General features: G+C 39.8%; 1 protein-coding gene across 36 annotated transcripts in view; it reads left to right on the top strand.

The window, feature by feature from the left end:
* EPB41L3 (erythrocyte membrane protein band 4.1 like 3) overlaps positions 1–15,536 on the top strand; it is a 201,355-nt gene that overhangs the window by 149,371 nt on the left and 36,448 nt on the right. For all 36 annotated transcript variants that reach the window (XM_074944563.1, XM_074944567.1, XM_074944593.1 and 33 more), the window contains exons 5-10: positions 1,292–1,334; positions 5,879–5,954; positions 7,081–7,299; positions 7,607–7,694; positions 11,123–11,275; positions 14,709–14,806. In XM_074944563.1, the coding sequence (XP_074800664.1) occupies positions 1,292–1,334; positions 5,879–5,954; positions 7,081–7,299; positions 7,607–7,694; positions 11,123–11,275; positions 14,709–14,806 (677 nt within the window). The remainder of the gene's footprint in view (positions 1–1,291; positions 1,335–5,878; positions 5,955–7,080; positions 7,300–7,606; positions 7,695–11,122; positions 11,276–14,708; positions 14,807–15,536) is intronic.

Here is a 15,536-nt window from a genome sequence, read left to right as displayed (position 1 = left end):
ATATTTTACAATGTAAAAACAGCTTGTTCATCTCCCTTCCCCCCCCCCCACCCCACCCACACACAACACAGAAAAAACGTCTTCCAGGCTGAAGATCTTTATGATGTATAAGAATCCACATCACATTTTTCCATCTGAGTTACCTGAGTTACAAGTATGTGAAAACAGGGCTTTAAAAAGAAACCCTGAGGCAGTCTTAATTATAGTGGCATATTATACTCTTGTAGCCTCATACCTTGGAGTACTGACTAATTGATTCTGGGCCGCTGCCAGCTTATTAAGGGCTGGGGGGGAGGGGGTTAGGTGCAAGGGTTGTTCTGGGGTTTGTTTGGTTTTGGGTTTTGCTATATTTGTTTATCTTTCCTTGGAGAAAGTGGAATTTTTCCTAGGGGATTAACAAACTGTTTTTGTTATGAACTATATGCATATTAAATATTAATTTGTGTTGGTTAAGACAATGCTGAAGGCCAGGGACATAACCTCCCAATATCTGAGAGAGAAAAACAGGTACAAAGCAGTCCAGACTGTGGATTTTATACCATGCTGCCTGCTGAAATGGTTAGCGATACTATGCTGAAGTAAGATATGCCAAGCAGAATTGTGATGCAGCCATAATTCCTCCTTGACTTCCAGAGAGGATGCACTGCAGTGGCAGTTCCCCCATCCTTTCAACAGCTGTATTGTACAGTTCTCTCATACACCTCACAAGCTCTGCTGATGATGGCACTGCACAGGCCACCTCACCCTTTTGGGTAGCTAGCACTGGTAGAAATTCTAGCAAGAGACAGTATCTGCACTCCTCAATGGATTAGAGCCTGATTCCTCCACTGGGGCACAAATAGAGGAGAGGCTCATGTCCCCTTCCTCCTCTTTATGTACCTAAGCAGGGCCAGACTCTTCAGTCCCTCCAGCCTTTCAAGGTTTAAGCAAACAAGAGCCTCCTGGTGTGCTAATGAAAGGTCAGTGGACATGCTGTCACAGGATGCCTGTGTTCTAAGCTAATCTGCAGGTTCCTGTGATCTAAGAAGTTCTTATGACAACAATGAAACCCTCTAAGGAATCAAATAAATGTATTAACGTAAAATAATTGCTGTAGTGTCAGTATTCCAAAGGAGAGAGATGGAGCAAGAAGTTAATTTAGCCAACAAATATGGCATCTGCTGCTGAGTTTTTAAAAGGCCACTGAACACATTTAACATTACTTTGTCTCATTTCAGTGCTATTAATATCAATGTTTAAAAATAATTTTCACTGTATTTTTAGTCAAATTAAAAAAAAAATGTCTTTTCAGAACTGGTTGGACCCTGCAAAGGAAATCAAAAAGCAGATCCGAAGTAAGTTGTAATTAATCATGTGTCTGTGTGAGGAGATCTAGGAAATGTTTTAATATGGAGAGCAGTGTTGATAATATGAAATACTTTTGAACAAAATTAAAACATTTATTGAAAAATAACTTTCCACTGCTTTGTATACAATTGGAAATGCTGCGTTCCCTGGTATTCCACATTGTTTGCATGTAATAAATGGTGTGAGAAAAGTCTTACATACTCATACAAAGAATTTCACATTAACACACTTTCCCAATTTGAGAGAACATATTGCCAATGTAAGTGACTTTATATAAAGCAGCAGTAACAACTGAAAGATCACCATCCAGGTAGAACCCTACTAAGCACACTGACACAACATTTATGGTTTAAGGCCTCCAAATGCAACTTCATTTATGAACCAAGTTAACCTGGTACTTAACTATTAATTTGTTGCCCAACAAATAAATCCACCAAGCAAACTAATGGTTACCCAAAAAAGATTCACACACTCTCCATGGCCATCTCCTTCTGAGAGAAATTAGACACTTCACTGGAAGTGCCCCACACCATATACCTGTTATTATCTCATCCAGTGCTGGGGGCCTTTCGGACATTAAAAATAATATCCCCCTTAAAAGAGCCAAAAAACATCATAAATACCTCTCACCATAACAGATTGCTACCCATCCACCTACATCATCTACCTACACCAAAACACATGTTTATAATTATATCAGGACTTTGCTGGATCAAGCAGGGAAGTGGAGGACGACCTGACTCCAAATGTGACAATCTGTCTAACCTGCTGTAAGGCACAGAGACCCAAAAAGAGTGGAGGACAAGGACAATTGAACTCCACTCAACTGAGCCATAAATAACATATTGCCTCAGTGGGAGATTCCAGTCCAGGCAGGTATAGTGTGTAGGGGTGGATCACTGCAAGAGAAGCAGGAATATTCCTTACCCAAGCATGTGGTTCTTTAAATGCCCTCACCCCTTGGGCCTGAGTTACCAGTTAGAATGACCAGTGGGGTGCAAACCTACCAATCACTTGCAGGCCTGAGCTCCAACCTCACTCTCCCTAGCCTCAAGGACTGGTACTGTATGGGGAAGGCATGCGGGGAACCACAGGTAGTTGGAGATGTCTCCATGAATACTTCACTCCCCCTTCAAGAGAAAACATCACTTTTATCATGAAGCCCCATCTCAAATGTTAAGTTTCATATTATTTATTCAGGTCTGTTTCTGAGTCTGTAGAAGAATTGTTGGACATTTTTCCTCATCTTCTTTTTACCCTCTAACAAAATCAATCAGTTGGTCAGGATCATGAAATATAAATGTCTCATTGCTAAAAACAACTTGACATTTACAGAGAGGGAAAAGTCTAAACTGAGCATTAAGCAATATAATCTTTGGGGCCTGGGTCACAAGATATACATTGTTTTCTTTGAATTACTGTCATTTGGGTCATGTCTGGGAGCACTGCTGGTCTCACATACCAAAACACGTAACTCTGTTAGTACAGATATCCCTCTACCCAAAACATTTTTATCTCGTTCCTGCATTCCTCCAATAACATGAACTTTGTTCCTAAGAAGATTTACTGCTTCACAAGGAGAATCAATTTGCTGCTTCATGTGAATATTTTAAAAGGCTCAGTTGTTAAAATTAGCTGTATGCTGTGTTAGTAATCCAAAAATGTCTTGAAGGGACCCTGTGTCAAGGCTGCTAGGCTCAAAATGTGACCTGCCTTTCTTTTCCTCCAATAGCTCTTTGGAAACCTGATGTAATGTTTATAAATGTGATTTTTATTTTGGCAAGAAAACGTCACTATTCTCCTCCACACACCTTATAAATAATCACATTCAGCACCCTAGCATTTACAAGCAATTACATCTGGTAGTTTGTGTTTCTAGGATCAGGCCCTAAAATAGTAGGTTGCGATTTCAAGATTCAAAGGTTTAATTTAAACTTTGTGTGGAAAATTTCCCTTAATCATTACGAAAAATACTTTAACTTCACCTTTTCCAAACTATCCTAGATGTTATATATATTATCTAAAAACGATGTGTAATGAAAAATAATTAAAATCTGTGTTCCATTGTGTAATTTTTAATAGGATACTGAAAAGTTATCATAGGAAAAGAAAGTGCTGTAGACTTTGATAAGTTATGTAGATCGTTGATGCAATTAAAGCAGTCCAACTACTTACAGTTGATGGCAATGTATTTAATGTGTGTCGTCATCTAAGAGCTAGATAATGAAAGATTGTGACAGCAAGAGACTAACCAGGGCAGGAAAGTCTAGTCCTACGGTTGACACAGGGAACAGTTAGAGTTGTCATAGATGACAGTGTTAATTTGCTTGGTTCGGATAATTCTGTTAAGAACTTTGGAATAATAAAACTATCTTACAAGTTATATATTTCATGAATGATTAAAACCATAATCATATTGAATACTAATGAGAATATAGGACAAATTTCTGCTTTCAAGAGTGCTCAGTTCCACTGCAGGCAGGAGGAAATCCAAGCCAGTATTTGAGAAAAGAATTTGGCCAACACTGTTTACAGAGTTTCTGGGTCTCATTCTCCTCACACCAGTTTAAAAGCATTGACTTCAATAGAGTTATTCTTGATTGAAACCAGCATAAGCGGAGGAGAATCAGGCCTGTTATACTTTTTCTTTCTTACAGAATCATACTCCCAAGGCACACACTATGGACTTAAATTTATTTCTTGTTTGTCAAAGGGATCTTCTCTCTCTCCTCTTTCTCAAAAGAGGGCGTGTATCCAAAAATTTCACAGAGGATTTGGGGCTATCTTCCTCAGTATTAAATTTCATCCTCTTTTAGCATACGCAATCTGTGCTCTCAAATAGACTCAATAAATTAAGGCCGCTGATCCTGCAATGAGATCTGTATGGCTAAAGATCTGAAGGCCCTGAAGTCAATGGGGCCTTCTGCATAAGGCAAGTAATGGATCACACAGATCTCATTGTAGGCCCTAAACAAACAGTCCCAAATACATGATCAAGAAAACTTATGGAATTTTAAGGCAATTTAAAAGTAGCATTTGCAATATAGTCAACATTAACACTTCCTCTCTTCTATCCAGCGTAACATCCAGTAGTAGAAGTTGACACACCTTCAAAACATATGTTCATCACAATTTAGACTGCAAAATACCTATTAGTTGTGCTAGCATGAAAGAATACATTGTAGAGTTTATAAAGAGGAGTCCTGTTTCACATAGTGGCCACAAAAAAATCTGTAACCATCATTGTAGAATATCAGGGTTGGAAGGGACCTCAGGATGTCCAACCCCCTGCTCAAAGCAGGACCAATCCCCAGTTTTTGCCCCAGATCGCTAAGTGGCCCCCTCAAGGGTTGAACTCACAACCCTGGGTTTAGCAGGCCAATGCTCAAACCACTGAGCTATCCCTATACCAGTGTGTTGGGCATTTTTTTTAAAGTGTATTTTTCAGTTCAGTGCTGTATTTTAATAGGTTACCATATTTTAGAAAATAAAAGCATCTTGATGTCCATTTCTCAATTCCCGCAGTAATGTCACCTCACATATTGGTTGTGTGTAGGGGGGTGATCAACTAATACAGGGTCTCTGTAGGAGTAGTATAAGTGAAGAGCTATGTAATTAATGCAACAGAATCTTGGTTGCTGGTAGGCTGTACCAGAGGTGTGGGAGAAGGTTGGTTGTTTTGTTGTTTGTTGGTTTTGCTAGTTAGCCAAGCATTTGGCTTTTTTACCTGTGCCATTTATTAAACATGAGACATCCGTTTTATCTTCTAGGAATCCTTATCCCCTTAAATTTTCCCTACTTTTTTGGAATGTTCTTGGTATTTTTTTTATCTATAGTACTGAAAAGTAAGGTCCTATTAAAAATGTCTTATAAGATGTGTAAAGTTATTGCCTGTGACCTAAATTGGTGACTGACATGAGTTATCTAAAGTACTACAATTACTAATGTTTCCCTAGTGTTAAAAAGTTGGGTCCATTTTTTTTCAGTAATGGCCTCTAAATTTGTCCTTGCAATTTTGTCTATATGATAATTTATGCCAGCTAAAGAGACAGAGTGTGTGCTAAGACAGCAGTCAGACACTGCTGAATGGGGGTTTATAGACAGATAGAATTATCTATTTTGCACATAATTGTGGTCACATATTTAAAGCTCATTTTCATTTTTAGCCTGTGGTGTTTCCAATGCTTATCTCCACGTTTTTGTTTTCTTTTTATTTTATTTCTATAGGCTACTTTTTAATATATCTAATCTCAGTAAACAGACTCTTTTCTTGCTAAATTTTCAGAGCATTAGAAATAAATGACGGTTCACTGTGCAAGAAAAGAACTGTAGGCCTAAAACTGTAACTGTGAAAAGCAGGAAGGTATCTTAAATATTGCATACAAGAAGAAGAATATAAATCCTGTCATTACTGAGTATTTGACTGGAATATTTCCTAATTTATCTTTTAGATTGCTAGTAACTTAACAGTGTGAACATCTTCATTTTTACTTGTGTAGGCAATTTCACTGAACTTGTGGGTTTTTTTCAGGTGGTGCTTGGCAGTTCTCCTTTAATGTGAAATTTTACCCTCCAGATCCTTCCCAGCTGTCTGAAGATATTACCAGGTATTTGAAACAATAAATACCTTTCCAAAAGTGCTTTTAAACATACAGGCAAAGGGTGGGAGAAAGGAAGACTTATGATCCCCCATTATTCAGATGTGGACTCAGATGCAGAGATTAAGCAGTTTGCCCAAGGTCTTGCTGTAACTCTGTGGTACGGTCAGGATTTTCTCTCTCTCAGTTCTGTGCCTTAGCCACTAAACCACCCTTCCTTTCTAGTTCCTCTGAAACTGTTTTCGGTTTCTTCCATCGGGCCCTCACATTGCATGATTAATGGGATCATTTTTAGCAGCATAGCTGCCTTTTTGGGAAGTAGTAATTTGTTGTTTTTGCTTTTTAGCTAATCAACTGTTATTTCTAAAGTGCTTATTACAGAAAATTATAAATCAAATAAGATGAATTGCTCAGGATATCTGCGTGACAATAGATACCTTAGTATAGTTAATATCTAATGGGGAATTTTCTCTGTAAGTTATACCAGTGGTTCTCAACCAGGGGTCCGGGACCCCTTTGGGACCATGAGCAGGTTTCAGGGAGTCCACCAAGTATGGCTTGCATTAGACTCTCTAGGGCCCAGGGCAGAAAGCCAAATTCCGCCATGTGGGACCGCAGCCTGGGTCCTTGAGCCCCACAACCCGGCGTTGAAGCCGAAGCCTGAGCAACGTAGCTTCGTAATGCCTCCTGTGGTGTGGGGCCCCGGGGAATTGCCCTGCTTACTATCTCCTAACACTGGCCCTGGCTTTTCTATGCAGAAAACCAGTTGTTGCAGCACAGCTGAGCTGGGGAGTTTTTATAGTATGTTGGGGGGGCCTCAGAAAGAGAGAGGTTGAGAACCCCTGACTTATACTATACTTATAAAACACAGAGAGTGGCCTATTTCATCAATGGATCTCAAAGTGCTTTTTAAAGATTAGTTATTTAAGAGTTAGGACTCATTTGTTACATAGGCAAACATTTATCCCAGTTTTACACGTGGAGGAACTTGGGCATAAATTGGGTGTTTTGCCCAGGGACTGTCAGTGGCAGAGTCAGGGAAAGAACCCAGAAATTCTTACTAATGATTGAACCACATCATTTCTCTAAAAGTGCTGGAAGAACTCCTATAAACTCTTGCTTTTATTTATTGTAGGTACTACCTCTGCTTGCAGCTAAGAGATGACATAGTGTCTGGACGGCTGCCTTGTTCTTTTGTTACTCTTGCTCTTTTGGGGTCCTATACTGTTCAGTCAGAACTTGGGGATTATGATCCTGATGAATATGGAAGTGATTATGTCAGTGAATTCCGGTTTGCACCAAATCATACTAAAGAATTGGAAGACAAAGTAATCGAGCTGCACAAGAGCCACAGGTGAGCAGCGGACCTGAAAGTAAAATCCAGCTTCCACTCAACTTTGGAGCTTGAGCATCCTCCATGTGAAATATTAGAATCTGCTGGAAAGTGTTATTTTTAGGGAACTAACAGTTCTGTACAGGTCTTTTGAAGGAGTGAGACTGTTTTGCTAGCAAAAAAAAATGTTCTTTAGCATGGAAGATAATGATGTAAAGTGTGTAATGGCTTTTAGCTAAATTCTGACAGAATGTGTTTCCCATGTACTGAAGTTTATTCCATATTATGCTTGCTCAAAACTGACACTAATAAAGACTTTTTTCTTCAGGGGAATGACACCTGCAGACGCTGAGATGCATTTCTTGGAGAATGCCAAAAAACTGTCTATGTATGGAGTGGATCTACATCATGCCAAGGTCTGGACTACAATTTAAAACTATTTGTTTCATATTATGGGCCCATTTCTATACCCCTTCTCATCTTGACTAGTACGTTATTACACAAGATCCTGTTGATTTCATTTTTCTTACTGATTTCAGTGGAAAAACTTGGAGATTAAGTAACTACTCAAGGAAAGTAAAGGTGGCAGAAATAGGCCCAAAGTGATTAGTGTGTCATGATGTAAACACAGCTACATTGTGTAGTTGTTGCAGAATTTAACTAATTGATTCCAGTTCTATCAATTGTTGATACACATTTCAAAAAGTCTGTCAAGCTGATTAAACAAATCTTTTTTGAAAGCCGTGATCTAAGAAACAGTTAATGTAATGAGCCTCAAAGCTATTGACTGGATTGGTTTGAAAAATATGCATGAATTTGTATGAGAAGACATCCAGACAATGATCAATTGTCATTTCATTCAGGTGAATTTTCCAATTTAATAAAGTCAATTATGGTGTTATAGCTAGACAAACGGACCACTTCTAACACTACAAAAGTACTTTGAAGCACTTTGTTTACCAATCTGATTAAGTTCCAATATGGTTGTGATAAAGGGATTGACGGTTAGCTCTCATTGAAAGAAGTGTATTTGTTTCAGTTAGCCCAATGATTAGGAACTCTTGGAATCAATCTCCCATGATGAAACTGTCTCTAAAATCATCAGCTAGCTTAGGTACATTCACAGATCAAGAGGTACTCACTCAGTGTGGTTGATGAGAGATCTCCAGTCATTTTGTAGTCTTGTGGGAGGGTTATTTTTTAATTTTTCTGTTTCACTATTCAGAAAAAGATTAATAGATTCCAGCAACTGTAGAGTGAAGTCAGTAAATGTCCTTGGCAAATTGATGCTGGATGAAAGAGCCAGAGCTTTGGAAGAGCATCACATTTTTGGTGAAGGGTCAAATTTACTGTAGAGCCATTTTCATTCTGCATCAGATCCTTTCAACAGTTGAGATAAATGTGCTGCTTGGGTCTTGAAAGGGCCTTCATCCATGTGCATGAGGCATTTCGTAGGAACTGTATATGTGTATTACAGAATTCAAGGTAATCCTTTGTAGTCTATTAATTGCCTACACTGAAAACAAAAATGCTGACAATGGCTCAGTGGACAGCATTCTCCCAGTAGGCATGCTGTTGCTTTTCTTGTCTTTTGCATGTATGCACAAGATCTTGAGGCACATTTGCAGCAAAGCTAGAACTGGAATAGGAAATTTCACTCCTTTCTTTGTAGCATTTTATCATCCTCCATCCCTCAGAGGGAGATCAACAAAGAACATTTGTGAGTTTTTGTGTAAAACATGTTTTGGTCTTTGATACCAAAAGTTAGTTACTTTGCAATAGGGCCTAGTTATTCTATCAAAAAAATCATGTAATGCTGGAGAAATGCTGGTAACTAGAAGAGTACAACTATTGGAGTAACCTATTCTGTGCAACAAAGACCTTGTTACCCAGTTTTATCTGACAGAGTATGAAAAACAAAAAGGATCAGGGCAAAACTTTCAGTAAAGTTGATGTGTATTTATATCAAAGCTGTTTACTATCTAGGAACTAGGGGTGCTTACTAGAAAAGGTATCATAATAAAAGATGCAGCAATGAGCTGAAGGCTGCAAACAATCACTAAGTTAATTATTCTGTTCCTTGATTAAGTGCTCTCCTTGAAAACTGGACTGACAGTTGTGTTTATAAATGGGAATTAATATTTTGAGTTAATTATGTAAGTCGCCTACATATGCAAAACTGTACAAGTATTTGTAATGTATTCTCCAATGTGGCTATGACCTTGCTGCTCGTTAGAGCTGCCTTGAATAGTCTCTTCACCCATATACTAAGAGCCAGAGTCTGCCACTCACATTGAGTAATACCTTCTTCCTCAAGTACACCCATTTAAATCAGCAGGACTGTTTGGGGAATAGAGGTGGCAGGATCTGGGCCTGAATGCAGTTATAACTGGTACAAAAGTTAAAGTTCAGGAAAGAAATCTTTTCTTAAACAGGAAATGTGAAATAGTCCCTTGCATCTGGGACATTGTGTGTGCATTTTGCCTATGGACCTCAAGACTTTTTATTTATTTATTTATTTAAATCTGTCTCAGTATGTTTAAACATTTCTTTGTTCTTAGAAAAATGAAAATTGAAATACACTGCAGACACTAAATTTTATTTTTGGATAGTACATCCCAACACTGAAATCTAGTTTTATTTAGGTGTCATTCCCCTTTGAGGGCCCCGCACACATTATTATCTCTTATTGATCTCTCATTCATGGTGCAATACGTGTTATACACTGTCTAGTTCTTTGCTGTATATCTCACCTTAAGAAAGTTCCGCGTAGCAATTTTTGAATTGCAGTAGAATTTTCAGATTGTGCATGTCCTTTACATCTAAATTAACTATGCCTCTGGTCTTTTGGTTCACCTTAAAATGAGCCAGATTTTCAGTATATCTTTAAAAGATGATTTGCTACAGGACTAAAGGAAACCAATTCACTCATTTTATGACTGTCATAGTATGAACGTTTTGTAAGTTCTGTTGTCAGATTGCTGTTAACTTAAAATAGTTTTTAAAAAAGCCTCCAAGCTTAAAGTGATAACCTTTTTGTTTCCGATGGCAGTTAATAAGCTAGATGACACAAATATAATGAGAAATGAATCCTTGACAAATCTCCAGCTGCATGCATCTGTAATAGTAAATGGCAAAGATAGTTTTTTAGACTATTTTGTAAGATTTCTAAAGGGGTGCTTTTGACACCACCTTAAAATCCTGAGAAATGTGAACTGCAGCCTGGTTTCTCAGGCAAAATGAGTGAGAGCACAAGCTCTATAAGCTTTAAGGATCCATTCCATTCTAAATGCTTCCTTCTTTTTCTTTTCTTTTTTTTTTCTATTTATTAATTCATTTACACTGGCAGAGAAATGAGGAAGGAAGAGTATTGGGCATAGGTGCAACTACATAAATAAGTAACCTTGGGAAGAACTAGATGTGAAACTGCACAAGACCAACAATCTTGATGATGAGGGATATAGTAAACAGGATAGTAAAGAAATGCCCCTCGTCACTCCAGGTCTCATGGTTGTGCTTATGGCATTAGGGAGGTAATACTGTTTAATAAAGCAATTATCAATATAGTTAAACCTCTTATGCTATCTTTTTTTCCTTTTTGGAGTCTTTCAGATAAGTTTTTATCATTCAGTGAAATCATTTTCTTTGTATATGATGTCGTTAAATATGGCACCTTACAGCTGTTTGTATAGAGATGAATAGTAAGTAAATAAGGTTACCTGGTGAGTCACCACAGCAAACACAGTTTAAATATGTAGCTTAAATAAGAACATGACATATAAAAACTATGGAACTTTGGAAAAGGAGAGAAGAAATCAACAAACTATGTTGCTTACTTTTTCAGGATTCTGAAGGAGTTGAAATCATGTTAGGAGTTTGTGCCAGTGGTCTTTTAATATATCGAGACAGACTCAGGATAAATAGATTTGCTTGGCCAAAGGTTCTGAAAATTTCATACAAGAGGAACAACTTCTACATTAAAATCCGACCAGGAGAGGTAAGCAGATCCTGACACATATACTAGAAACTTATTCAGAATACCTTGTGACATCGTGGACTGGTTTGTTTGCCATTGTTCACAAGTTTGTAGCAATACTCTTCATCTAAATTAAGATGTATTGAATTTTTTTCCCTTTCTTAGGAAAGATTAGGCAAACCCCTTATTTAAAATATGTCTAAAATACATTCTGGGTCATGAAATTACACGAAGGATGAATTTGTCCTGTTGCATTTAAAGATAACACTCTCATATACCTCGTAATAAATATTTTGTGAATATGAAAAATATGTTGATAAAATATTAGTAAATACACTTATTTATTGGGTGCTTATCACTGTAGCTGGTCAGAGATTATACATGGTTTAAGTTGGGGTCTGTTTGCCCTTCCCAATCAGAGGAGCACATAGGCCACACATTCAGAGCTTTACAGATATCCTGGAATACTAAATCAATGAAATCAAATATCTATCCATCAGTAATATTGGTACATAAGAATGTTAGTCGTTTCAGATCTACAGCACTTCATCTTCTGAAGTGCTTGAAGATGTTATGAACTATTGTACGAAGAGTGCCCTCTGGTGGTTTGACTGGATGCATAGCATCCACCACAAACCCTTTCAATGACCTGCCCTTCTCATTTGCTTCTGAAGGTATTCATATCCATAGAGATAGATTGGCCAAACGCTTCCCACTCTCATTTACTAACTCTAGTTCCTTTCCTATATACCTCCTTAATCCTAGTGGTCTCTGAAACCCAAATCAGTCTCAGGGGACTCTCTCACCTCAGGCTACTGTCAGAAAATCCAAATGTTTTCTCATTGCGTTTAAATTGTTAAAACATTAGAGCAACAAATAGTTGAGAGGCACTAACCACATAAATCTTTCTCCTAAATCTCCCAAGTCCTTTCTTAAAAAGTCTGTTCTGTGCTACAATGCATAGAGCAGCCATCTTAATCAATAAACTCTCACTCCTCATTCGGAGTCCTAACAAACTATTCCATCACCACCCAAGCCGGGATTTCAAGACAGGAATCAGGAGAATGTATGTGTATATATTTGTAGAGATGTGCAGGTATGTATATACGGGTAATGAAGCTATATAGGTAGAGAAAATGAATATGAAACTGTATCTAGACAAACTGGAGAAATGGTCTGAAGTAAATAGGGTGAAATTCAATAAGGACAAATGCAAAGTGCCTCACTTACGAAGGAACAATCAGCTGCACATGTACAAAATGGGAAATGACTGACTATGAAGGAGTACTGCGGAAAGGGATCAGGGGGTCATAGTGTATCACAAGCTAAATGTGAGTCAACAGTGTAACACTGTTGCAAAAAAAGCAAACATAATTTTGGGATGTTTTGATGGGGTCGACTAGGCCTTGAGGCCCGCTGCTGGAGGCTTTGTGGCCCTGCCACGCTCCACCCCAGAAAAGGACAATAGAGAGGTCCTCCAGACTGCCTAGAGCGGCTGTGTGGGAAGCAGCCAATCAGGGCCCAGTGGGTCAATATAAGAAGAGCTGCAGGCAAGAGTGAGGTTCAGTTCCTTGCTAGAATTGGAGGAGTGTACATGGTGTGTGCTGGCTGAGGGAGCTGCAGGATCTTGGATGAGGTAGTGCTGCCAGAAGCCAGGGAGGGTGAGAAGGAGCCCTGAGCTGGTTGCGGGGACTCCATCAGGACAAGGCCCTGAGGTAAGGGTGAAGATGGCATGGGGCCACAAGAAAGGCCCAGTGAATTAGAGCAGTAGCACAACTTAGGCTATGTCTACACTACCACGGTAAGTCGACCTACACTACGCAACTCCAGCTACGTTAACTCTCCCATTGGCTTACCTTACTCTTTTTGTCAGGGGCAGAATACAGGGGTCGACTGTAGAGCGATCTGCTGTCGATTTGGCGGGTCTTCACTAGACCTGCTAAATCGACCGCCGGTGGATCGATCTCAGAGGGTAGATCCTGGCTGTAGTGTAGATGAAGCCTGAGATAAAGGGACAGAGTGACAGCTGCTATCTACAGGGTCCCTGGGCTGTGACCTGGAGTAGTCGGTAGTCCCCAGTTCCCCCAACCTCCCCATTAGTCATTGGGGGAAGTGGCTAAACACTGAGTTACCACAGAGTGGGAGCTGAACTGTAGTAGCCCAGCTGAAAAGCTGGGGCCACAAGGGCCCTGAGAGGGCAAAGACATTGCCTCCAGGGAAGGAGCCCTGGGGCACCACTCTATTCCGGAGCAGGGTCAAACTGAGGCATTACTGGGACTTGTACCCCAAAAGGGATTTGCTTTGCTTTTAACACACAGACTGTGTGTGACTTGGCTGGACGGCTGAGTCATCAAAGACACACCACAGAGTGCAGGCGCACACACGCTTGGCCGGGGCAGGGGGGGGCACGTGGGTTCGTGAGAGGTGAGTGTGCCCTGTTATAGATGTATTAGCAGGAATGTTGTAAGCAAGACATAAGAAATAATTCTTCTCTGCGCTGATTAGGCCTCAGTTGGAGTATTGCGTCCTATTCTGGGTACCACATTTCGGGAAAGATGTGGACAAATTAGAGAAAGTCCAGAGAAGAGCAACAAAAATTATTAAGGGTCTAGGAAACAGGACCTATGAGCGAAGATTGGAAAAAAATAGGTTTGTTTAGTCTGGAGAAGAGGAGACTGAGGGGGTGACATGATAACATTTTCATGTACATAAAAGATTGTTACAAGGAGGAGGAGGTAAATTGTTCTAGTTAACCTCTGAGGATAGGACAAGAAGTAATGGGCTTAAATTGCAGCAAGGGAGGTTTAGGTTGGACTTTAGGAAAAACTTCATAACTGTCAGAGTAGTTAAGCACTAGAATAAATTGCCTAGGGAGGCTGTGGAATCTCTGTCACTGGAGATTTTAGGAGCAGGTTAGAAAAATACCTGTCAGGGATTGTCTATATAATACTTAGACCTGCCTTGAGTGCAGGGGACTGGATTAGATGACCCCTCAAGGTCCCTTCCAGTTCTGATTCTATGATTAGAAAACATGCTTTATAACGGTAGACTCAAGTAGCTCAATCTGTTTAACTTAACAAAGAGAAGCTTAAGGGGTGGTTTGATTACAGTCTATAAATACTCACACAGGGAACAAATATTTGATAATGAGCTCTTCAAAAAATTAGCAGAGAAAGGAATGGCTGGAAGTGAAGCTAGACAAATTCAAATTTGGAAATAAGGTGAAAAATTTTAACAATGAGGGTAATTAACCAGTGGAACAAGTTATCAGGGGTTGTGGTGGCAATTTTTTTAATCAAGGTTGGATGTTTTTGTAAAAGAGTCATGCTATTTCCAAAAGGAATTAATTTAGGGAAGTGCTGTGGCCTGTGTTATGTAGGAGGTCAGGCTAGATGATGACATTGGTCCCTTCTGGCAATCTATAACTACTCAGTTTTTCTTTCTTTTTACCTAGTTTGAACAGTTTGAAAGCACTATTGGGTTTAAGTTGCCAAATCATCGTGCTGCAAAGCGTTTATGGAAAGTATGTGTTGAACACCATACATTTTTCAGGTATGTGGGGTTTGCTTCCTAAAGGTTTAGAATAAAGCCTGACCAAAATAAAAAAGAACAATTGTGCTAATACGGCCAAATGACTTGGGATCAAATTATTACCTTTCTGATTGCTGATCTGGAACCATATTTGGAAAGATTACTATTCCCAAAGTATTTGTAATGCTTCACCAAAATTATTCCAACTGTGGCAGGTCCTTAATTGGACCTTAAAATATCACATGATTTTGATTGCCAACTTGACATTTTTCATTTCATGTGCACAATGATGTTATCAGCTAACGCAGGGGTGGCCAACCTGAGCCTGAGAAGGAGCCAGAATTTACCAATATACATTGCCAAAGAGCCACAGTAACATATCAGCAGCCCCCACATCAGTTCTGCCCCTCCATCCCCCGCTCCCAGCGCCTCCCACCCACTGACAGCCCCACCCATCAGCGCCTCCTCCTCCCTCCCACACCTGCCAATCAGCTGTTTTGCGGCATGCGGGAGGCTCTGGGGGGAAGGGTGAAGAAGCGAGGGCACGGCAGGGGAGGGGGCGGGAAGGGGTGGAGTGGGGGCGGGGCCTGTGGCAGAACCAGGGGTTGAGCAGTGAGCACCCCCCGGCACATTGGGAAGTTGGCGCCTGTAGCTCCAGCCCCAGAGTCGGTGTCTATACAAGGAGCCGCAGGTTGGCCACCCCTGAGCTAACATTTGTCTGACACCTACAGTTAATGGGCTGATTGGAAAT

The sequence above is a fragment of the Natator depressus genome, chromosome 2 (assembly GCF_965152275.1).
Source record: "Natator depressus isolate rNatDep1 chromosome 2, rNatDep2.hap1, whole genome shotgun sequence".
In the NCBI taxonomy this organism is placed as follows: domain Eukaryota; kingdom Metazoa; phylum Chordata; order Testudines; family Cheloniidae; genus Natator; species Natator depressus.
This window is presented reverse-complemented; position numbering and strand designations above follow the sequence as displayed.